This window comes from Passer domesticus, chromosome 1 (genome assembly GCF_036417665.1).
Source record: "Passer domesticus isolate bPasDom1 chromosome 1, bPasDom1.hap1, whole genome shotgun sequence".
NCBI lineage: Eukaryota > Metazoa > Chordata > Aves > Passeriformes > Passeridae > Passer > Passer domesticus.
Genome location: NC_087474.1, coordinates 156,244,330 through 156,269,165, shown reverse-complemented (window position 1 = coordinate 156,269,165; position 24,836 = coordinate 156,244,330). Strand labels below are relative to the sequence as shown.

The 24,836-nt window shown below is 39.9% G+C and overlaps 1 protein-coding gene across 23 annotated transcripts in view; it reads left to right on the top strand.

Annotated features, from left to right (window-relative positions):
- FAM135B (family with sequence similarity 135 member B) overlaps nt 1-24,836 on the top strand; it is a 203,946-nt gene that overhangs the window by 65,185 nt on the left and 113,925 nt on the right. For all 23 annotated transcript variants that reach the window (XR_010350422.1, XR_010350440.1, XM_064398103.1 and 20 more), the window contains one exon: nt 24,412-24,491. Coding sequence is in view for 19 of the 23 variants with exons in the window: in XM_064398103.1 (XP_064254173.1) it covers nt 24,412-24,491 (80 nt within the window). In the remaining 4 variants the exon portion in view is untranslated. The remainder of the gene's footprint in view (nt 1-24,411; nt 24,492-24,836) is intronic.

The window sequence follows — 24,836 nt, the reverse complement described above, 5'->3', positions numbered from 1 at the left end:
TCAGGTCAAAAGAAGGTACTTCATGGAAAACAGTGGGTCTAGAGGAATACTGTTTTCTTTCACCTACCACAACTGATATTTACAGAACACTAAAAAAATGTTTTCTTTCAAGCCTTGGCTTGGCACAGAGCTGGTTCAGAGCTGATTTGTCTATCTCAAGCACCATTTCCCTCACAAAAAACAGGGAATTGTGTCAGGTATTGGGATGGATTAGGTAGAGCTGTTTCCATCAGTATAGAAGCATTTTGTTATTTGATTTACTTTGATGAACTGGGTGGGAAAAATGCTGGGAACTTGAATGAAGGAAACACAGCTCTATTTGGTTTTAACAGCTGGCATTTGTCATTCTGTTGTTCTCTCCAAGAGAATATCCACCAACTTTATGTTAGAGAGTATTCTGACTATGTCAAGTGCTGGTGTCAAACTGAAAAAGAAACCTCTATGCTTGAGCTGTTTGGTTTATCCAAGCTACTAAAAAAAAATCTTGTGTGCATTCTGGTCCTTATGATAACAGAAGGAAAATCTAACTATAGATATATTTTTTTCCCTTGGTTTCCAGTGATCACTGTAATGTCTTTGATCTTCCTCACAACTGAAAATCCACTCCCATCTGTGGGCTATGTGTTTTTTTGGACTTAGACAATAGGATGTTCTCAGGTTAGCCAGGAATCTTTCCATGTTCCAGTGTGATAATCTGCCTGTTTTTTCTTGTATTGGTCTGATTTTGCATTCAATCATTTCTGTGAAATGCTTTCTTTGGCTTTGACAGTCAGATCAAATCTCTGGTGTGGGGTAAGCCTAGCACTAACACAGATAATATATTCAGCTGTCACACTAATGAGTTCCTAATTACCTTTGCTTGTTTCCCCACTGGTACTTACCTTGCTTTACTGATTAATATTCTAAACACATGATAGTATAGGTTATACTGCATTAAGTTGTTTGCAATAATTTTTGTTTATGTGTACCCTGCACAATATTACATTTGCTTTCCTTCCATCTTTTAAATCTTTGCATTTCCAGCAAAATTCTTGTGTCCCATATTTGCTGGTCACTATCCTCTGGCTGACTTCATCTCCTCAGCAGATCCTTTCACTGTAGCACGAACGTGTGAAAAGAAAGAACGGATGAGCTTGCTAAATTTCATTTTAACTTGGGGACACTTTTAATTTTGACATTTTTATATTGCCATTGTTGATATTGGCTATAGACATCTGGGATATCTTGGACTTATGTGGTCTCCACAGATAAGAATGTAGTAGAATTAAGAATGATGTGTATTTTCTATTTAACTAACATTTTTCTTCTCTGAGTGACTTGTAAATTGAATCAATATCATTCTGTCCTGATGAAGGTCAGAAAGGTGATTTATGAAGTGTTGTCTATCAGAAAAGCAGAGAAATTGAAATTCATCTTATTTTCTGTGGGAACCCAGCAGCCTGTGTTTTTTTTACCTTAAAAGTATGAACAAAAATGAAGAGCCTTAATAATAATTTATGCCATCTATTTTCCCTCCTAATACTTTAGTACAAAAACAAAATACAAAATCATAATAAAAACCCTGAATATGCCCACAAATACAGAATAGTCCTACTCCTGTATGCCTAACTGAAAAGGCTGAAATTTCTGGTTTGGAACTTGGCAGCTGCAGAAATAAGGGCAATATTTCCCAAAACACTTAGTCTTGGCTAACTGTCCTTCTGAAGGCATTGCCCTTTGGGAGAGTGTGGCTGTGCCAGCCACGAGTCTTTTCAAGAAGAGCACTCCACTCAAATAAAGGAATGAATAAATCAACATGATTTAGGAAGAATCAGCCCTTCTGGAGCCATTGGGTGATAGTTAATCAAGCTTGATTAAGGACATGATCTGCTGTCCATAAGTCACAAAGTGCTTTAAAGTGTTAGGCTGCTCGTAATGGCCCTGGTTCTATTTTTGATTTTACTGGATGCTCTTTTGAAATCTGTATGCATGCACAGCCAGTTGCCATCTCTACCTCCCCATGAGAAATGGAAGCTCCTTAAAATATTTAACTATTTTGACTACAACTTGTGCTATTTGAATAATGTTTCTATACCTGTATGAATAATTATTATACAAAAATCAGGAATTTTTTTTTTTTGTTAACATTTGTCATGGTTTTGTGTTTTTGGCAAACATATATCAGGAACAGACAGTAAATTATGTGTTGCAGGTAGTTTGGTCAGTTACTGTTAAATATATCTTCTTCTGCAGCACAAATATAACCATGTCAGTATTTATAGACATCAAAGGTTAAATGCTACAGGGGAAGAAAACCTTTTTTTTGGTCAAACCAAAAGATTTGCAATGCTGTTTGGTGCCAGAGTTCTAAAGGTTGAGTAACAAGTAATGCAGTTTCTGGAAGGAAAAACATTTTTGAGTTTTCCATCTTTAATTCTTTCCATCATGTGCTGCTTAATAACTGGTGACATTTTCTCTAGTGAAATTAGCTAACTGATTCTGATTTTCCTTAATAGAGTAGGAAATAAAATTATCCCTGACTGCCGGAGATCAATTAATTGATTTGTCTGGCTCTGTCAGAAGCAATCCTTCTGCACCTTTTTTTCTTAAAGCTTTTCAAAATCTATTTGACTGAGGAAAAAAAATTAACCCCACAACTACTGCATCCATGGAGTGAGTAATATTTGGAGTTTGTGAGGAAAGAGAGGGCACAAAGAAGGTGAAATAGTGCCTGACCTGTGGTAGGATTCTGGCAACAATGTGTTATAAAACTAGGACCAAGGTAAGTCACTGGTCACTGATCACAGGGCTGAATCAACTGCTTACCAGTCTTCTCAATCTTCAAACTCCAGGCTGCAATTTGTAAGTGTCTGACACTGGCACTGGTGGTTTGTGTGTGTGAGGGATGGTGGTGATTAAAAATGAGTGGGAAAAAGAAGTCCAGTTTCTTCTAAAAGGAATGCATCATTGCTCTGGAGAAAAGATGAGTAGTTTCAGAGCTTGCAAAACCCTACAAGGACCAGACCAGGGATCAGTAGCATTCAGAGCTGCTGGAAAGAAGGTCCTCTGACTTAATAACTGAGCCTTTGAGTGGCAAAACATCCCTGTTAACTACCAGATGGACAACTGGGCTTCAGTGTACTTAGTCATGAAGTCATTCCTTAAGAGACAAAATGCAGCAGCTCCTTTTCCTAACAAATTGGGGTCCAGCAATCCATCAGGGCCTCTCTTGTCAGATGAGTACCTGAAAAATACACATTGTGTTCAGAGGTGCAGACCTTATTTCTCAAAGCCTTGAGGGACAGTGTCGGAATAGATATATATATATATATATATCATCATCACATAGTTTGAAAGTGTAGGACAGAAGTAAATCGTGTTACTTTGTTCATAAAAATATGCATTTCTTCAGACTTCTCACCTGAAATGAAATACAAATCACTTTTGGACTGTAAATCTGTCATTTTGAAAATACTTACATAGTGCATTTATGATGCATGAATTCTCTTTATTATAAATGAAGAAAAAAAAGGCGGGGGGGAATAAAAGGAAGAGGGCTTGTAAGCATTGTAAAGTGATGGAAGTGATGCCTTTTAGAATAATGAGTGCCATCCCTTGGAACAGATGCATTGACAGAACTGACTTTTTTCTTGCCATGATGACATATTATCTTCACTTTGAGGCAGCATCCAATATTCTTAAAAAAAAAAAATAAGGCATAAAAAAGAGAAAGCATAAAACCTCTCAGGAGTCAGTCATGGTCAAGATGGAGCTCAGTTTAGCACAAATCTAAAGTCATGAAAGTAGCTGCAGTGCAGGTGTGCATGAAGCTAAGGATCAGTGTCCTGAAGTGTAGCCAATGGCAACTTCATGAAAATCATGAATGATGGGTTATTGTCATGACAGCTGGTGAAGACAATTTGGTTAATGAGTATAGCCATCTTTAATTTCTAGGCACTTGGGTCTGCTGAAGAGAGCTGGGGAGTCCTGTGCCAATGGTAGGGAGGAAACATTGAAAATAAATGGAGTGAAGCCTCAGAGGTGAGGTTGTTCTGCAGGGAAAGAGCAGCATCTCAGCAAACTCCACTGACAGGTAATTGATTGGTCAGTGGAAAGCAGGGTGCTCTTGTATCTGGAAATTATCTTTCTCCTTCAAATAAGCAATACTCTGGCTTACCCAACCCTAAATACATTAGGTAGCTGTTCTGTGTCACTTGGTCATCTATAGACAGCTGAGTCAGAAGCCAACTTCAACTCTCCTAAGAAGTTGCCTAACCAAGGCAATGTCACAGAACTAGTACAAATTCAGAAATGAGGGGCCTGGATAGACACTGCTCAAGGCCTTGAGATAATGCTTTACATCCTAGTTTGTGATTGTTTCCCACACTCTGTTCCCAGCAATCATTAACATAGAGTAAAAACCAGGCATGTGCAATGTCAGAGGGAAGATTCTGGACAACACAGTAATTTGGAACAAACACATGTTGGAGGGCCCAGAAATGTTATAGCAATTTGAGAGCTTCTGAGAACTCCAAATGTCATCTTGCCATTCCTCAACCCATATGGTCCAGCTTCAGCACTTGTTCTGCTCCCATTTGGCACCCATGTCACACAACATGAGGTGACTGAGTCATGTGTTGGGAAAGAATGTGCTCAGTTTGCTTCAGCCACCCTTCACACATGGGATAGCAACTGTTTCTCTCTTGGTCATGAACACTAGTGTGATAACCACTCATTAAAACAGCTTACTTAAAAGTGCACACTCCACAACATTCAGCAAATTGGCCTTCAAGGACACATCAGAGGAAAAAAAAAATGTTCTAGGGAATCAATACATTCACTTCCTATCTCTCTTTCTGATCCTGGTCTTGTTAGAATAGTCTCTGGTTTTCCCCACCTGCAGAAAATAAACAACTGGGACTTAAGAAAGCTATTTTGAAGGATCAGTAAATGCTGCAAAGCAATTTCTGATCCAAAGATAAAAGGTGGTGGTACTTACAGAGAGAACAGTTTGGTATAGATGCTCTGGCATCCAGGTGGAAAGCTTTGTACACACCAGGAAAATTCATAAATCAAAGGTAAGGATACAGACAGAGAAGCCATTCTGCTTGCTCCTGGAAGATAAACATTAAAATATATCATATAGACAGTGCTAGCCAAGAGGAATGTCATGCAAACAGATGGGATCCACTCTCCTAGGAAATAAAATGCAAGCTGTGATGTTAGATTAAAGTCTTGGGCAAAAAAAATAGAGTTAAGAAGGGAAGAAAAAACCAAAATGAAACTTCTGGGATTTAGCCAGCTTTTAATGCTCATCAGCTATTAACCTGGAAGACAGTTCATTCTATCATCTGTAACATTAAAAATTGACTACTATAAGATTTTCTTCAAAGCTCTTGATGTGTAATTTGGCACTGCCTTTCCCATTTTCATGAGTTCAATTCATAAAATAAAAAATATTTCTATAATAAAAAATCTTAAATTTAGTGTCATCCCCTAGAGTATCACCATAAGGCTTTGATCCCCCTTAAGTTCTGCTAATCAAATGTATTAATCTAATGGACTACATTCATGTCTTTGAGGTGAATTTCTACTTGAACCAATAGATTTTATACAAAAAAGTAGCTTCTCTTTGTTCACAGGTCTTTTAGAAGTAGCTGTGATCTTCATTGATGCACTTGGATCTAACTGTTTTACCCTCTGAGTTTATCTCCTCAATGAATTGATGCCACAAGCCCCATAAATTCTTACAATCATTGTGTCATTAAGTGCAGAGTTGAAAATTGAGTTCCACCAGGATGTGACACACGTGTTGAGGAACTGGACAGAGTGGCATCAAGACTTAAGCATGGAGTATTACATACAGCTGAAAAGCAGAACCCAAATTTATCAGCAAACCACATTGCTCAGCTAAAATCACATATTAGTGATAATCAAGCAAACCTGTTTTGTGCTGTAAGCTAAACAGCCAGGTGAATAACTGGAGACCATTGTCCTGATGGTAAATCACTAAAACAATGTTGACTTCGTGGGCTAAAACTGAGTGCAGAAAGAAGCTGCACAGCTTCTTTGTTGCTTCTATGCTGAGGAAGACTATGGTCATACTCATCCTAGAGTCAGGGAATCATTCATGCTGGAGGGGAACTTCTGTGATCTTCAACCCCAACACCTGCTAAAAGCAGGAATTATTGAATTCAGACCAAGTAACTCAAGGCCATGTCCATTCCCATCTTGAAAACTTCCAAGACAGAGATTCCCCAGACTCTGCACAACAAATTTCAGAGCTTGAGTATAATCAAAGGATTTTACTTTTTCTCTTTCAAGAACCAGGTCTAGCTGTCCTCCCAAGAGCTTGTCCTGTATTTAAAGAAAGAATTTGCTGCTGGTGGTCGCTCTGTGCTTTCCCTAGGGATATACATGGCGTGTGCCACACAGAGCCATGGAATGGTTTGGGTTGGAAGGGACCTTAAAGATCATCTATTTCCAACCCACCCATGTAACAATGTGAAAACAAATTCCAAATACAGGTAACGTCAGCTGCCTCTGTTAGCTGTTTGCAGAGTGCTTTGGAGAGGAAAAGTGCCAGAAGAACTAAACACACCACTATCACCCTCACATGAAAACTTGGAGAATAAATTATCATTCTCTAAAAAATTGCACACAAAGAACAGAGTGGGTTTTCTGAGGCATTTCCTGGTTATTTTATTACCAGACCCTCTCATTCACTAATGTCTGGCACTCTGTCTTGTTAAGAATAATTGCCCTGACACAGTCTAGGCCAATGCCATGTTTCTGGCTTGTTCTAGTTAAGATCAGTGCTTTAAAAGTGTGTCACTTCACTTGTTCTTAAGTAATAAAATGTTGCAGCACATACACATAAATCCTTTCACAAGCCTAAGGGCTTAGGCTTCCTTCCATGACTTACACATAGAGAGAGCTGAGTGATTCCCAGCAGCAGACATGGGTCCATGTGTAACCCTCTGAGCTGGGAACTCTAGTCAACATCTCAGGTACAATTGTGTATAAATATAAATGATGTGAGGTGAGATTGAAGATAGTTGCTGACATAATTCACTCAGAAAGTCATCAAAGCAACAATATAAATGTCACTTGAACTGGGGTGATGTTTGCTTTCCTCAAAAGAGATAGTAAGTAGATATTAAGGGGAAAAGCTTTAATTTTTGGCTAACCAAATGCAACATTTAGCCCAGTATGGGATTTTTTTTTTTTTTTTTTTACATAAGGGCTTGCAAAGAACACACTTCCTTTCCACTCTATTACTGATTAACTGCAATGAATTGTTTAATAAGTGAATGGAACCTGGATTTAGTATTTTTAAAATACATTTTTTTTAAACTGTTACATATTTAATTGTTTTTGGAGCTTTGGGTACAACCTGCCATGGTTTGTGTAGCAACTGTGAGCATTTAAAGATTAATTGTAAATAGTACAAGACTTTATTGTCAAATTGCCTCACTCCAGGAGATATGGTTTTTAAAGAAAGGTGAAGGATGGGCATATAAAACATAGACATTACCAAAGACTCAACTACAAACTCTTTAGTTACAAACATGCACATAAACATGCGCATAAACACACCAGGAGACCAGCTTTTCATTTTTTTAATCCCATTCTGTGTGAGATTTTTATATGATACTCATCACTAACATCTGAGAATCCCTCAGAAGTATTAGAAGAAAAAAAAACCCAAACCAGTATTTTCTCTCACTGTTATGTCTACATTATTTTCAGAGAGGAGGTACTGTCTAATGTCCAGGAGATGTGGTTTTACCTCTATTTTCCTGTCCCATATTTGAAGCAATTCTGTCCCTTGGCAATACTGTTCATACACTTCACTGCTCTTTTGTATGGTGCATTTTAATGTAACTGTTCCAAGCTGAAATGCAGCATCTGACTGTTGCTATTTGCTGGAATGTGTAGTGACTTTGGGAAATTACCTGAGGTGGGCTTGAATGACCTTTTAGTTCATCAACTATTATCTACAAACATGGGAATAGTAATAATATCTCAGAAGATTGTTCTTTATGGGGTACAATTACAAATGCTCAGATATTGTGATAGTAGAAAATATTATTGTGTATGGGAAAGGTTTGTTCTGACTTTCTTTCATTAGATATCTTTGTATTCAGCTTAAAAGGTCCCAAAGTCTAATTTTAAGAATGGAAAACTGCACACAATCTCTTGATCGGATAGTTTTAAGATGGCTTATGCTGTCAACTCAAAATAATTACTCTTTTTTGGACATGCAGTCCTTTAGAGTTTCCTTGCTATATTAACTGGTTTTGGAACTGCTTAAAACTATGGATGCAATTAAGCTATATGGTGTATATGCTGCAGACAGGGTGCACTCAAGATGCAATGAAAAAACCAGTTGTCCTTTGTCCTTGCATTAATGGAGTTCAGTATATTGTGTGTCTGGATGGGAAGATCTCTTTTAGCACTTTAATTACTTAATGTACTTGCTGCAACAAAAGTACATTAACAAACACAAATCAATTTCTCTCATCAATCCACGTCCACTTTGTTACAGGGGAACATTAATTCATTTGTGGGGATAACATCTGCCAATAAAAGGTATTACAAATAAAATGCAGCTGAAAAATGAACTGTTGTTTAGTAATCTCTTGTTCCTGTTTGGCTATGCATGATAAATCTTTATAAGGATGTCTGGCAACAAATGAGAAGTCAGTTCATAATGTGACTTCTTGAAGTGTTGTCTGCAACCAAAACCCACCACAAATACTGAGAAAGCCTTGGATTTTTAATTGATTTTGTAATTTTTTTGTTGACCCTTTTAAAGTAATCTCTTTGGTTCAGCTATTTCCTGGACTCACATGTACTTCTCACAAGATAAACTCTGTGAAGCAGTGGAAAGAGATAAATTGATGCAATAGACCCACTAGAGCTTGAGGAAAGGGCAGGGCGTGAAAATTCTCAGAGAGGAACAGCTCTGGGTAGCTCAATCACATAAAAGTTTACAAAGTATAAAGAAAGTGCTAAATCATAGAATGTTTTGGGACTTTCAAGATCGTCTTTTTGCAACTACCCTGCCATGGACACCTTCCACTATACCAGGTTGCTCCAGTCCTGGCCTTGCACACTTCCAGGGATGGGGCATTCACAGCTTCTCTGGGCAACCTGTGCCAGGGCCTCACCACCCTCTGAGTGAAGAATTTCTTCATAATACCTAATCTAAACCTCTCCTCTTTATTTTAAAATCTCATATCCTGTCACTATCTGCTGGTGTGTAAAATCCCTCACTCTCTTATAAGCCCCCTTTAGGTAATGGAAGGCTGCAAAGGAGTCTCCTGGAGTCTTGTCTTCTCAAGGCTGAATAATTTCTATTCTATGATCTTACCAGTAAAAATTAAAATTAAAATTAAAATTTCCTCCCCTTCTTAGGTCTAACGCTTCCCTCATTGGAAGCAATGCTGAATTACTCTTGACCTGCTGCTCTGCTTCAGGACTCTGCAGAACTTAGTTGATGGTCAAGCCTGTTAGGATGATCAAATCTCAAGATTAGCCTGGTGATAATATCCTTTACTTTTCAAGATGATATCCTTTACTTTTCAAGATTCTCTTCTAGCCAAATTAACAAGGTACAAAATCCACTGAGTTCAGGCACTGAAAGTCCTACAAAAATTAAGGATAGTAGAAAAACTGTTAAAGAGAGCCACTTTCATTCTCTGAAGTAGATGGCAAATCCATAAATGTCCTGGATGGCCAGGTTGAGTGAACCCTCACCGTGTTGGCTGAGGACTCCAAGCTGGTGCTGAGTTGGACATGTCAGGAGGGTCCTGGACAGGCTGGAACAGCAGGCAACAGCAACTGTGTGAAGTTTGACAGGGTCCTAGCCCTGGAATGACATAACCAAAGACCTGACCTCTGAGGAATGGCAGGAGATCTCTTCTGACTGAAGGTTTCATCTCCCTGGAGAGGAGAAGGCTCAGGGGAATCTCAACACTGTGTCCCAGTAACTATTCCAGGGTAACTGTGAAGAGAACACGCTGTCTCTTCATGAGGAGAGTTGTCTTCTCCTCATGGAGAAGACAAAGGGCAATTTACACCAGAAAAGGTTTCATCCCTTAGAAGAAAGAAAAATTTTCAGTGAGAATAATCATTCACTGGAATAACCTCAGGGGTTGGGTCATTGTAGAGTCCCCATCTCTGGAGGTTTTCTAGATGTGACTGGTCTAGACAAGGCTGCTGGATGATCTCCTGGCTTCCATTCCCATGAAAGTCTGAATTGGATTATCTTTGAGGTCACTTCCATACTAGGCTATTCTATGACTCTGTGACTCTATGAAGAGTGTCTTTCTGTGGATCCTGGTGGAAAATAAGTGTGGGTTTCACTTCTAGCTGTTTTGGAAAGAAGCCCCCTCATACCAAGAGCAGATTTGCAAGTACCTTGGAGACTTTACTGCTGCAAGATAAGTGGCTGCAAACTCTTGGGGTTTCCAGAGTTTGGTGGCAGCTCAGGTGGACACAGCATCATTTGTCTCTGCTGCTGTGTTGTTCAGTATTGCTCTGATTTTATTTTTTCATCTGTGAATAATTTCTTCTGGGGCAAAATTTCTGAAACACAAGGTTTTGTGAATTCTTACATTATTAATATTAATATTTTTAGGATTAGCTCAAAATGAGATCAGAGCTTGAGCAGAGGGGACAGATTTATGATACAATTGGGAATGAAAACTCTTTTCACCTCTCTGTATAGATTTTCTGTAAAGGAGTGAGGACTCATATTGACAAAAAAAACATTGTGAAGAGATTTCAGTGTAGTTGTTAGTGCTGAATCCATTCAGCAGAAAATGGGATTTCCATCTCTAGAGCTGTCAGGCTTGTGCCAGCACTGAGTGTGCTTTCAGAAGAGAGTATTCATCCTTCTTGGTAGAGGGGGGAGTGTCCCTTCAATGCTGCCAGCATTTCAATGAGAAATATAGGTGAATTTTGGTAAGATCCCACATTTAGCAATAAGTTTTGTTTCTGTGGAGTGAGTGGGTAGACATAGAGATGACCCATTTCTTGGGAAAGGTTAGGAAAGGAAATGTGATGCAGACATTGTATCACAAATCTGTCTCTTGAAACTGTTTTTTGGAAAAGGAAAGCTGAAGTGTCCCTGTGCAGGTACTGGAAGCAGGGACAGGAGGGAGGGGCTCTGTGGGGAGAGCTCAGGGCTGCCCACCCCAGACACAGACAGTCCTTGGGGCAAGGAGCTGGAGGAGCTGGGAATGAAGGAACAAGGCTGAGACTAGGGAAAAGGCAGGAAGAGGAGTCAAGAATCAAAGAATATGGCTGGCTGAGCCTCAAAAGAAAAAAAGAAGTTGATGTAGGGAAAGAGGTTTGTTTTTGTTTATCATCAGCCTACTCTGCTTTTAAGTATAAATAAATGATTTTCCCCAAACCATGTCTGTTTTCCCTGTGATGGTAAGTGCTCTGTCTTTATCTTGAGCCAAGAAATTTTTTTTTGTTTTCATTTCTCCTGCTGTTCTTTTGAGGCAGGGGAGTGAGGAAGCTGGCAGGTGACCAAGGCCAACCCAGAGCATCCAGGTCCATCTCCAGGTGTACATTCTCTGACAAAAGCTGAGTGGAAATCCTGTGCTTTTCCTGCATCTCTAACTGTCACTTCAGCTGTAATATCTCCTAATTTTTACTGATCAAATTATCTCTATATGGTTCTATTCTCTAATAAGGCTGCAATCTCTCTTTTGTCACTAGTGCTTCCTGTTCTGCCTCCAACAGTTCCTTTAGCACTTAATCAGAGCTGCCTTCTGTAGGTAGCCATGCCTTGTATCATCCAATTTAAACTGTAAGCAGACATCTGAATCTGGTTATTGTACTGTTGCTGTTGTAATCTTTCTTCGTTTTCTTTTAATTCTCTTACCACTTTCTTAATCCTTTGTAGTTGCTGTTCCAACCAGTTTACAGTCTCTAAGACCTCATTACTTCTATTCTCCCATTCTTGCATCTACGCTACCATTTTTTAAATTTATTTTTCAGAGGATCTAAATTCTTGATGGTTTCATTCCTTTCCTAATAAAAACTTATTGTATTCTTCAATCCTCTATTTCTGCTTGTAAAAATTCTACCTCATATTCTGTAAGCATTCCAAAAGTCTGATATTACTCCTAAGTTTTAACTGGTCTTCCTATTCCTTAATTTCTTGCACCCCATTAAATTTTCCTTTTAAAAGTTGGTTTATCCATCAATTGCCACTGTTTTTCAAGCTGTTTTTCAAGGACTGAAATTTGTTTTCTCAGATATACAGGCTCCAATAATTATTTAGCTAAATTCTGGTTTCTATGCAGTTGTTCTCCACATTTTACATCCTATTTTATCATTTGAGAGGACAAGCTCAAATGGTCCTTTCCTCCCTGACACTAAAGCTCTAATTGTCCTTCACTAAAAATTCTACTTCCAGTCCTAGAAAATAATTATAACAGGAGAAGAGGTATTATATTTTTGTAGTACATTGCTTTCTTTTCTTATGGAGTTGTACAGGCTGTGTGAAACATCAAAAAATAATGTTTTGTACAAATATGCAGTTTTTGCTCTACATTCTCTTCTGACACTGAAAAGTGTCCACATTTCCTAGTTGTTCTTTGAGTGTTTTTTTTTCTGATTCTGTAGTGAGGTTTTTAGTTTCAGAATAGGAAATGCTGCTTTTTGTTTGTTTGTTTTTCAGTTTCCTTATTTGTACATGTATGACACAGACACATCAATCTCTGTTTACATGTCATGGGGGTTACCCTCATAAATAAATCTGTCTGTCTGAATTAACAACCTAATTTTGAGAAGAAATGGATCATTGCAATTCTTTTCTATTTAACAGGAGGCCATTGAGTTGTGGTGAGTTCTAGGAATCAGGATCCAAAGAGAACAGGATCAAACTCCTCTCTGAAACTCACATGAGACGTCTTATGAAATATTCACATTTCCATCTTAGGAAATGGCTGTTGGGGTTCAAGGAGTGTCTGGATGATGCTCTCAGTCATATGGATTAGTTTTAGTTAGTCCTATGAGAGACTTGGACTCAATGATTGCTTGAACCCAGTGATGGGTCCCTTCCAACTTGAGATTTTTTATTATTCTCTGAGTTGCATGTAAAAATATACTCCCCTCAAAATACCCCATAACAAATAAAGCTGCACTTCAGCAGAAACCACTGAAGCAATGTATTTGTGCTTCTGAAAACAAAATTTCTGTTTTCTCACCTTAAGAATTGAGCTGGACCCAGATAGAAATGCTGAATTTTGTATTTCTCTTTGCTGTGGTACTGATCAGCTGCCCCTGGGCTCAGTTTCACAGTTCTGCATTCCCTTGGGAATGTGCTGTGTGCTCTTGCCAGATGCTCCCACCTTGCACCTGCTGATGCACCTGAGCAGAGCACAGGCCTGGCGTGCTGGGTCAGTGCTGTGAAGGAGGACTGTAACCCCAAATTGCTCTGGGACAGAGGTGGCACTGAGTGTGAATTCCCTTGGGCTCCAGCAAATGTGGAGTGAAATAGGTTTGGAGATGGTGTTATTTACACCATCTTAACTGAGGCACTTTCCAACTGCAGTAAGGTAATGCAGCTCCTGTTTTTACTGCAGACTGAAATTGAGTCCAGTGATGGCAGATCAATAACAGAGCAATGTCTGTCTGGGATCATGGACCTGGAGACCATCCTGCAGCTGTGAGAGGTGCAGGCATAGCCATGAGAGAAAACGGGTCTGAGACCACACAGCTTGACCTGTCTGCACAGCTTTATTCCACCACAGCAAGTGTTCAGCCTGTATGAGACTTCCTGGTATTTGAGCTGGCCAGTTTAGGGACAGCAGAATTTAGGGATCTGCTGGATGAACTAAGTAAAGAGACTTGTCTTGGGATTGTATTCCACTGTGTGCCAGGTCACACTGCATCTCCACTTTGCTCATTTCCCTAAACCTGCTTCTTTTGGAATCTAGTTCAGGGTCATTGGCTAGAAGATACTCAGCTTCTGTATTCATTTGGGATTAGAAAGTTATCAGGCTGTGAAGAAAGAGAGTCTCTCCTGGTCTTCTGGATTAGACATTGTGTCCCCAGTAGTTTGCATTATTGTTCCAAAGTCACTTTGGCTTTCAACCCTCTGAGAAGTTCTGAGATATGAAAAACAATTGTACAATTTTTAAAGCAACAGCTTCTGAGAAGTCATTTCATGCCTATCATTTTCATTTTTCTCCTGTTTCTAGGAGTGGGAAACAAAACAAAATGTAGTGTAAATAACACCATCTCCAAACCTGTTTACCTATTTCACTCTACAATACAGAAGCACTTTAGAAATCTCATGAGACATGATGTTTGCCTTATTCTACTAAAAAAACCCCAACTTAATAGAAAGGTTTGACTTGATCTCCAGGAACATTCAGATAATTTTATATATATTAAATTATTTTTAGAATCTCCTGATTGCACCCAGAACAGGTGAGGGTTAATTTTCTCTCATATAATCAGAATGTAAGTTCTTCCAGGTGCTTCAGTTTGAAAAGCACAAAATCTCTCATCTTTAGCTCTTCATATGATATAAGAACAGATTGGAAAAGGTTACTACTTGACTGTGAGACTGAATTAAATTATGTTTTCAAGGTTTCCTATTGCTTTTGAGACAAGAATATAAGTGCTTCTATCCTTATTGGAGTCCTAATTTTTCTGCCCTTTCCTTTCATTGCCTTTCTTTTCCAACAATAAAGCACATTTCTATCATTTTACTCTTTGTTCACCATTCTGCTGCCCACTCCTCTTCACCCCTACCTTGCAATGATGACTGAAAGGGAAGTAAAGGGCAAGTGGCTTTAAAAGTATGAATATGAGACTAAATAAAAGACAGCAATGATACCTTGATGAGCATAAAAGGGCAAGAGCCCCTGAGGTGAGCATAAAAGGAGATGTAAAGAGAGCTGGTTGGTGTAATTGTCAGAGAGCTGCAGGGTTTCATGGGTTGGAGATTTTGTGGCTTGTGGGATTGCAAGTTTCTGCAGAGGAGAGATGATCTGATGAAACTACAAGAAGTGGGCGCATAAAAACAATCAAGGTTGTGGCTTACCTGGATCCAAATGAAATCCTTGCCTGGAAAGCATCGAGTACCAAGTGTAGGCTCTCCTTTGGCGATGCACTGAAATACTTTTGTGGCTCTTCTGCCAGAGCTGGGTATATTTTTTTTCCACATTATGCCCAGAGCACTGTGTTTGTGAGAAATTCCAGCCCTAAATCCTGGATTCAGGACATAAGTATCCATGTTTGATCCAGGGACACTCTGAGCACCTTCTGAAGATACTGAGAACCCATGTGTACTGTTTGCTCGGATGAGAAGGAATCACACCAAGCATTTCTCAAGCCTGCAGAGCTAGGCAGCATCTGGTTTTAAAACAGGATTTTGTATCATAATAGAAATAAGAAAAAAAAAAGTCACCATACCTTTACAATAGAACAATTTCATCTTATCTGTATGATGCAGACTCCTGGTAGGTGAAAAGTTTGCTTTCATAGACCCATTTTGTCTTTTACTGAGAGATCAGTTTGTTACTTACTGCACTGCAAGGAGGGTATGGCTCATTCTCCCCACACTATTAATTTTAGACCTACCTTCATCAAAAGTTAAAGAGCTTGAGAATAAAAACCGGGATGAGAATTGTAGAAACTTGATGTGATAAATGGTTGTGGAGTCTGAACTGAAGCACTGCAGCTGTGTTTGACTGACCTGCCCTGGCACAGCAGCACTGGGCATCGCAGAGGGAGTTGCCAGACAGGCCTGTCACTGTGTGTGCCACTCTGAAGGTTGAGAAAAGCCTTCCTCTCCTAGCTCTAACAGCCTCCAAAGTGAGTGTAAGATTCCCTGGGCTGTCTGAGGTGTTCTTCCTAGTTCCAGAAAAGTGAGAAGAAAATGCTAATAGTGGTGATGACTTCTGTGAACAACCACCTCCTGCCTGCTGCTAGTTCCTGTGTCCCACATTCACTCCATTTTTTTTTCTGGGCTATTCTGGAGCCTGGCAGAAGCTTGAGGTAGAGTTAGGTCAGAAAAGCTTCTTGAAATAATATTTAATTGAGAAATGTCTGGATTTTTTAGATATGTCTGAAATATTTTGTGGTCGTATTGTAGGGCTTCCTCATTTACATTCTGTTTGTATATATAACAATGTGGTAATTTTTCTGATATGATTCCACACTCTTGATTTATCTCTCTATTTTCAATCTTAGGTGTAAAATTATCACCTTTTCACTTGCTCTTCTGTTTGAATAGCCAAAGAACCCACTGAAATATTTATATACAAAATAGGGATGGATTTACACTGCACACGTCTATGCGACTCATGCACTTTAGAGATCCACCAAATATGATTGACTCTGTTGGATATGTAACCTAAAACATTATGACCACAAACCATAAAAATTCTACATTGTTTTATGCAAACTTACAGAATTTTTTGGCTACGCTTCTGACTTGTTTCACTAAAGGGAAAAGAGAAATAAACAATGGTCTGCTTGCCTTCCTTGCCCTGGTGTTCTCCCTTCCACAATGGGTATTGCTTTTCAGTTCCTACTTTTTCAGCAGGAAGCTAACCAGATAGAAATCTTTATTTTCAAGTTGTAGTCCCCAGTGTTTGTATGGAAGTGTGTTTGTTTGGCAGATTATCGATTACTCTTTTTTTCTGGGAATCAACCTGGTGGTTGCAGATGTTTACTCTGTCCAGCATAAACTTTTGGAATATCCATCAGGAAGCCCTCAGATGGTAACACACTTGGCAATGCTCTGCTGGGGATCATCAACACAGGACAGAAAGGTCTCTTAATGCAGTTAGAGAGAGAATGAGTTTTTTTACATCTGAAGACCTTGAGTTCAAAGCCCATGAAGTTAAGCCTTGCAATGAGATTTTGAGCTCTCCTCTATTGCTGTTTTCTTGAAGACATCCATCTTTTTCCTTGCCTGTCAGGCTTTTAGGCTTTTTCTCACTGACTCCCAAAACAGTGTGCTGCAGACCTTGGCTCCCTGGAAGCAGTAATTCCATGGAGAAGATTTGCTGATATCCAGGGGTTCCTGGAGGACAACTCCAACATTGATCTGAGGAGCAGCTGGAGCTCCAGGCTGACTCAGGCTCAGCACACAGCTCATTTTTTGCTGTATGTATTAGCTTAAGGATTGTTTATTTAAATGCAGCCTAACCTGGGGTGAAATTTTAAACCTTGGAGCTGTTCAGGTATAATTCAAAGCGGGTGGAATTTGAACTTGTCTGGCTCCTGTGACACTGTTACTGAGCCAAAGGTTTTGATTTCCGTGCTGCAGGGATGATCAGGGAGGAGTCTGGTCTGTCAGTGCTCCTGGTGGGACTGATTTGGTTTGGTGATGTGATGCACCAATATTATCTTACAAAACACTTCTCTCAAAGAGTCAACCCTTCTTAACCTGGGCTTAACCATGTCATTACAAGTTAATCACAGGGGAAGACAAGTAGGCAGCAAATAGATGAGAGCTGTGATATTCTGGTATTAATGTAAGAGGAGGAAGGAAAGGAGGGATGGAGTCCAAAGCATCATTAACAGGGCTGGTACCACCCTGCTCTCTGTTGGCTTTGATGTAAATCCTCTAGAATTAGGTTCTGCCCTGTGCTATGGTTAGATCATAGAGATGATGTGATGAGTTATCTGTAGCAAAAGCATTTTATTATCCAAACATTAGGAAAGGAGGTCTGAGCACCTCAGTGTCAAGAGACCAAGAGGTGTCAGCAGCTCTGCCCTGTGCAGGGGGAGGCAAGGGCAGGGTTTGTCACCCAGCACATCTGTCAGTGCAGCCAGGCTCCTGAGGGAGGCTCCAGAGCCAGCGAGTGAGGACAGCCACTGCAGGTCAGCAGGGCTTGATGAGTGTCCAGCCACAGGAAAACAAAGAAGCCACTTGAATTGTTTAATTTTAAAGATTAGAAATTCACAAATAGCCAGTAAAGGTGGGGATGGCAAATTCATTGCTACTAGGGTGACCCATGCAGTTTGTCTTGCCAGAGAGAAGGGACTTGGTGTAGTATGTACTGCCTGCATAAATAGTATTGTACTGCAAATAAAAAGGATCCATGTCTTATAAATAATTTGGAAATTTACTGAGTTTTCCCTAAAAACAAACTGGCTTTTTCATTCCTGCTTCTGGTAGGAGCTCCTTTTACTTATTTTTTTTTACACAGTTCTGCTCCTTTGCCAGCTGCAGTTTTTACATCTAAACTGGATTTATTCATGGGCAGTTTATGTGTTTGTTCTTGTGCCAATGTTGTACTTTCTTGTACCTCAGTCTTCTTTCTTCCTGATTATTTTCCTCCCAATGTATTTTTAGATGGAGAGAGGTTCTGATTGCTCTGTTTTGCTGAGTTAAGTGTATCAAGTTCCTTTAGTTCTTAAAATCAGCTTGCTGTTTCTGATCTTTCCTTCACAGTGACTGTACCACATTAGCTGGCAATTTTACATGCTCTCTCTACTTTACTGAAGTCTAAATAAGTTTTTCTACACTGCTCTTCCTTTAAAAATGGAAAAAAAACCCCATCCACAAACCAGATGTTTACTCAAAAAGAGGTACTGCCTAGCTTAACTCTAATGAGCCAGACTCAGCTTAATTGCAGTAAAACAGGAATTGTACTGCAGTTTCTCATTTATTCCCTAATTATTCTTTTCCTTAAAATCTACTTTAAAGACTTATGTATTTCTGGGGCTGACACAGGGAGCTAACTGATGTCCATTCCACTCCCTTTGCAAAATGACTGTTCAACTTCTGCTCTTTGCCAGCCCTTCTGTATCTTTATGGATTTATTGTATTTGTTGTAAGTCTGTATTGCCAACTATCCAATTCACAAGCCACTTCTACCAAGGTTCTCTAAGAAAAATAGCTTGTTGTTTTTGGAGGCAATATCTCATTTATCATTACTGTCAGCTCCATATCACTATCAGGCAGTGCTTTCCTACACATTTGTGGTGGAGGACCTCCTGTAAATATTTTGGTGGCCTTTGCAATGTCTACCTCAGTCTGATTCTCCAGTTTTAAGTATAGATTTTGATCTCCGCATCGTGTTCTGTTCTTTGTAGTTTTTATGTTCATGCTTCACATGATTTTGGAGAGGGTCACTCAGCTGGGAAGAGATTAAGTTGTCTGTAGATTTCTCCCCAAGCCTGAAATTCAGAGAGAGCCTCATACACTAAGAGGGAGGAGCCATGCCCCTGGAATTACCCCCACCCAAGGAATATCCCACCCTCAGGGTTCTGCTGCTGTAGGGTTCACACGGCAAACGTTCCTCTCCGGTGAGAACAGATTATGCAGACTCTAGGAGAACTCAGGAGACAAAACTGATCCCTCTTTATCTTGATGAGATTGGAAGAGTCTGGTGAGGATGACCAGACTATGAGGCTACTCCTTGATAAGAGTATTTAAAGCCAGCTGGAGAGAGTTCACTTTTTTTTTGAGGAAAACAAGGCACACTGTGTGGTCAGGTGTACCTGTCGATTCTCAGCATGATTTTTGTCATTTATAGCTCAAAGAGTGCCTCATTGGAACTGATGAGTGGTCTTAGTATCCCAAAAAACCCTTTTCCTTCTGCCATCCTGTTAGAGTCATAGAAAGGTTTGGGTTGGGAGGGGCCTTTAAGATCATCTCATTGCAACCCCTTGGCAGGGCATAAACACCTTCCACAATCCCAGGTTGCTCAGGACCACATCCAACCTGGCCTTGAACATTTCAAGGGATGGGGCATCCACAGCTTCTCTGGACAGCCTGTGCCAGGGTCTCACCACCCCAAGTAAAGGATTTTTTCCTAATATCTGACTTAAATAATATTCTGTTCAAGTTTGAAGCTATTCCTCCTTGTCCTGTCCCTTAGCAGGGACTGAGGACAGTACTCAGTCACCCAGCAGTGCGGGTTTTTGCGGAGGCACTGAAAAAAGTTTTATTTATGCTCAAAATAACATGGCTTCATTTTATATTTGGTCTCAGTGTCACTCAGACTGGTACAACAAAGAGGTGTGGCACAGTGGGATGGGGAAGTGGAGACATATCTGTGTTTGCTGCTGAAGAAATTGTGTGGGACTCTGCACCTTGCAGTGTATTTTGTAACATATTTGATTTCCTGTGTTTTGATCAGGACGCCCCTCCTCACAATGCACAAGCTATTATAATAACATCCAGCTTCACATTGTGGGAGCAAGAACCTTCAAATTTTTGGTTTTGCTTGGTTATAAAGTCGCTGCTTGGCAATTCCTCCCTGCTTACCAAAGCTTAGAGAAAGCTCTGAGGAGGAGCGGATTATGTTTGCCTGTCTTATGATTTAAATATTGATATGTGTCTTAAAAATAGGAAAAAAACCCAACCCAATAACTAACAAAAACACAACAGGTACTGGGTTTTATTATGTTTCCTGTATGGAGGTTGCTTATTTTAATTGGAAAATAAGCATTCTTGCGAAACTCAAATAAGGATGTCCTTGGGTGTTTTTGACCACCCAAGGTGAAGCTGTTCTTTGTTTGCATACTGCTTGTGATATTTATCTCTGTTATTTACATCCTCTGAAGCTGTCATCATTTTGCCTGAAACTCTCACTGAAAATATTTTCAGGAAAAGTATTATTTAAAAAAAAATAATAAATGGATAAATCATAAATAATTTTTAATTCATTCTACCAGTTTAAGCCTTTAACATTTTCACTGCCATGTGTGTTCTTTGCCATGAATTTCCCAGAGGTCTTGGGGGGACCTGAGGTCCTGTACATCTCTGTCCTCTGCCATTAATCCAACTGAGCACCTTGAGGTACAAACCTTTGCAATGCACTCACATGCACAACTAAACCAACAACAGGACATTTAGAAGCCTCTTTTGTCTTTTGTCTAGAAGACCATTCTCCAAAGTCTTTCCTTAGAAAGAATCTATCTAATTCCATGATGATTTATACCAGAACTCCTTTATGCCATTGCAGTATGAAGGCCAGACTTTTTGGCATTAGGTGCCAAACAATCTGCAATAAATCATTTATTAATAACTGTTTATTGTGATTTTTTTTTTATTAAGAACTAAAACATGCTTGGTCACCTAGAGAATATGAGTTACACTTTTGGCTGCAATCCTTAATAGTGCAGAACTTGCTAGTCTCTTGACCTTCAATCTCAGAGTTTGACCTTGGAGAGTTCCTTAGTTTTCTATTACTTTGCTATACATTTTTTACTTTGACCAGCTGGGTTTGGTGGAAGACAGCTGCTTGCGACCCCTACAATATCTCTGCCATCCAAATGAAGTTACCAAAATTTAGGGGATGAATAGGGAAAGGTTTAAATAAGATGAAGACCTATTTCTTTTATGTCCTTGCACCTAGTCCATTTGGCAAAAGACATAATGAATGTTGGAACTAACTTTGCTATGAAGTCACTAGTACTGAGTTATCTTCATGTGTTTTTGATATCCAAGGCAGAATTGTCTGGGCAATGAGGAAATAAATATCTGCCCAGCATCCTCTGGGAGCTGGATGTCTCTAAGTCTGCTGAGAGTTTTGACTGCATGGCCATCATTGCCCAGAAAGGTTTTGGATGCTGGGAGTGTTCAGGGACAGGTTGGATGCAGCTCTGAGGAACCTGGTCTAGAGGAAGGTGTCCCTGCTCATGTCAGGGGGTGAATGAGATGAGCTTTAAGGTCCCTTCCAAAACCATTCCATTGGATTGATTCTATGATTCCATTATATGAAAGTGTCACCCTAGACACCACTGCATAATCTCCCAGCTTTAGGTGGCTTAATCAGAAGCACCAGAAAAGCCATTGGAAATCAGTTTCCTACTGGAAATATCTAGGGCTGCATGGGATGATTCTGAACATGAGACACACAATGAGGGAAGGCTGACATTCCCATAGTTTGGCAGGAGGTACCCAGTATGAAATTCCCTGGAGGAACTGCAGCCTGTGGAAGCATCTGTACTGGAGCAGAGAATGTGTGAAGAGGAGGGAGCAGTTGAGAGGTGCTTTTGTGGACTGACACTAACTCCTGCCCCCATCTTCTGAGCTGCTTGGGAGGAGAGGAGTCTCAAAGACAAGCCAAGCCTGGGAGAAGGGAGTGGGTTGGAGAGAGATTTTATTTTAATGTCTGGGTTTGTTTCTTACTACTCAATTGTGAATGAATTAAATTAAATTCCCAGAAGTTGAATCAATTTTGCCAGTGGCAGTAACTGGTAAGCAATCTCCCTGTATTTATCCCATCCTATCTATCAGCCTATTTTCTCCTGCTGTTCTGTTGATGAGGGGGAGGGAGAGCTCATGTGGTTGGCAATTTGGCTGTTTGCCAAGGATAACCCACCACAATTCTGAACAGCAAAAACCTAAAAAGAAGTGGCCAGACAGTTATAGAATATTATTCTTTGGAGCTGGTCTAGTGGAATGGGCACATGGTAAATCTTAAATATCTGCATATGGAGGAGTGTCCTGTTACACTAATGTGTAATATCACTTTAATACTCTGTTACTAGTATTTGGAAGTTTTAAGACTTTGTGAGTAGTCCACACACTATTTTTGTCAGTAAGAAAAAATTTATTACACAAAACAATAATGAAAATTTGAAGGGTCTTAAGGCATAAGTGTTGTACTTGCTTTAGGAAAAAGCAGGATCAATACCATCAATTAAAAACTTCTGCCTAGTGCAAGAACAGCATAATGGAGAGAAAGATCAGGTAGCTTAGATTTGATTGCTGCTATGTTTAACTAGATACTGTGTGTATTTAGAATATGAACTGCTTTTATTTTCTTTTCTGAAAACTAGCATGTAAACAGAGAGTTTTTATGCCCAAGGTCTTGACTGAAATAGATACCTAGAAATGTCAAAGATTTTGCTGGAATTAGATCCCAGTTGGGAAGGAGCTGCCAGCTAAAGCAGGTAGAGTAACATGGGCTTTCAGCTGTGCAGGACATGGAACATTTGCCTCTGGAGTAGTGCTTTGTTTTGTTTTGTTTTCTCCCCCATCAAACTCCTTTCTTCGGCTTTTAACCTCATAATGACAGTTTTAGTTCATTCACTATTACACACTTAGCAAAGATGTTATTGGCAAGTGTAGCCCACGTGAGATGTTCATGCAGGAGTTCACAGACAACTTGGTGGTTTCATAAAGTTACAAAATGGATCAGGTTGGAAAAGACTTGCATTTAGAGGCTGGGACAAAAATTGGGCCAAAATTATCTGTATATACTGGTGAGTTAAAGGAATTTGTAAACAAAGAGACCAAAGGAGGGAAAATCCAGAGAAAGGGAGACTTTTGTAACACCAACATGGTGTTAGAGTGGGTTGGTGGGAGGTCTGCAAAGAGGTGGAGATATCCTGAGCTACAATATCCTGGACTGGGTACTGTACTGAACACTGCCTCATATTTCTCATCCGTGGACATGGTGGTGAAAGAAGACTAGGATGAGATTTTCCCCCGGTTTAGACTGAGGGAAAATGTTTTGGGGACTGGAACAGGCCCTCCAGGGAAGTGGTCCCAGCACCAAACCTGCCAGAGTACAAGAAGCATTTGGACAATTCTCTCAGACACATGGAGGGATTTTTTGGGCGTCCTGTGCAGGGCCAAAAGTTGGCCTTGATGGTCCTTGTGGGTCCCTTCCAATGCAGGGTATTCTATGATTCTATGTATAACAGACCAGTGAAATTGCTGATGTTTTCTTTTTCTGTCTTCCTTCACCTAACACAGGGATCCCTACGGGATGGAAAACAAGCAGAATACAACTGGTTTAGATGTGATTAACAGAATCAGATTGGCAGGGACCACAGTGGGCCATCTGATCCAACCTCCCTGCTCATGCAGGGCCACCACAGAGAACAAGCACAGGATTTTGTCCAGACGGTTCTGGAATATCTCCAGTGAGGGAGACTCCACACCCTCTCTGGGCAAATGACTAATGCTAACATTTTCTTGGTTAGGTAGACTCACCATGGAACAGCAGAGTTATAACTATTATGCATAATATATGCAATAATGTTCCTAGATGTGAGATTATCACTTTTGTTGTCTTTCCACCAAAGTTTTTTTGTTGTTTCTTTGATGGATTTTTTTTAGTTTTGTTTCATTTTGTATTAAATTTTTTGTCACTTCTTGTCTGATATTGGGTCATTTTATCATAAATGTTTCTCTAGGTCTCCTTTTCCTACAGGAGGCCAAGTCCTTTTCACAATCTTTCTTTATTATTCACACATCAGGCCATTGTGTCCACTCTGCCTGGTGTAAAATAGAAGGGGCCAGATTAAACCCACTTTAATTAAAGCTAAAAAGCAGGATAAAAGATCCTGAACATGCCTGTTCTCTTGAGCCCGTTTGGGTGCAGATGCCCAGGATGTGCTCTCACAGAATTTCAGGTTGGATCAAGAGGTCCTTTCTCCAGCAGTTTGTAACTTTTCATCCTTTCTCTCCAGGTATTACCAGATAAGAGCCGGACTGAAGATCCCATCCAGGATTCCCCACAGGCTGTTTGCTACCATTGCAGGACAGACAGGTAAGCAGGTCCCAGAGCAATGTGACATGGCTGCAGGGGGGGGTAGGATGGAGAAGGAGACTCTGTGGGGAACAGGTGAGCCTGGATTAAGATCCAGACCTGGTTTTCCAAGTTTTCCCTAATGATCAGTAGTTGTTCATCTCTGTTTCGGTAAGGGTTTGTGTCTGGTACTGGGCTTGTGTCTGTCAGAAAAGCAGAGGAAATTCTCACAATCTGATCCGAAAACATTTCTCTGTAATGAGAACAATTTTCCATTTAAATATTACTTTATGTCTTTAAGGTTCTCTCTCTCTCTTTTCTTTTTTAATTAAAAAAGAAAAAGTCTTGTTCAATTTGGAAGTCTGC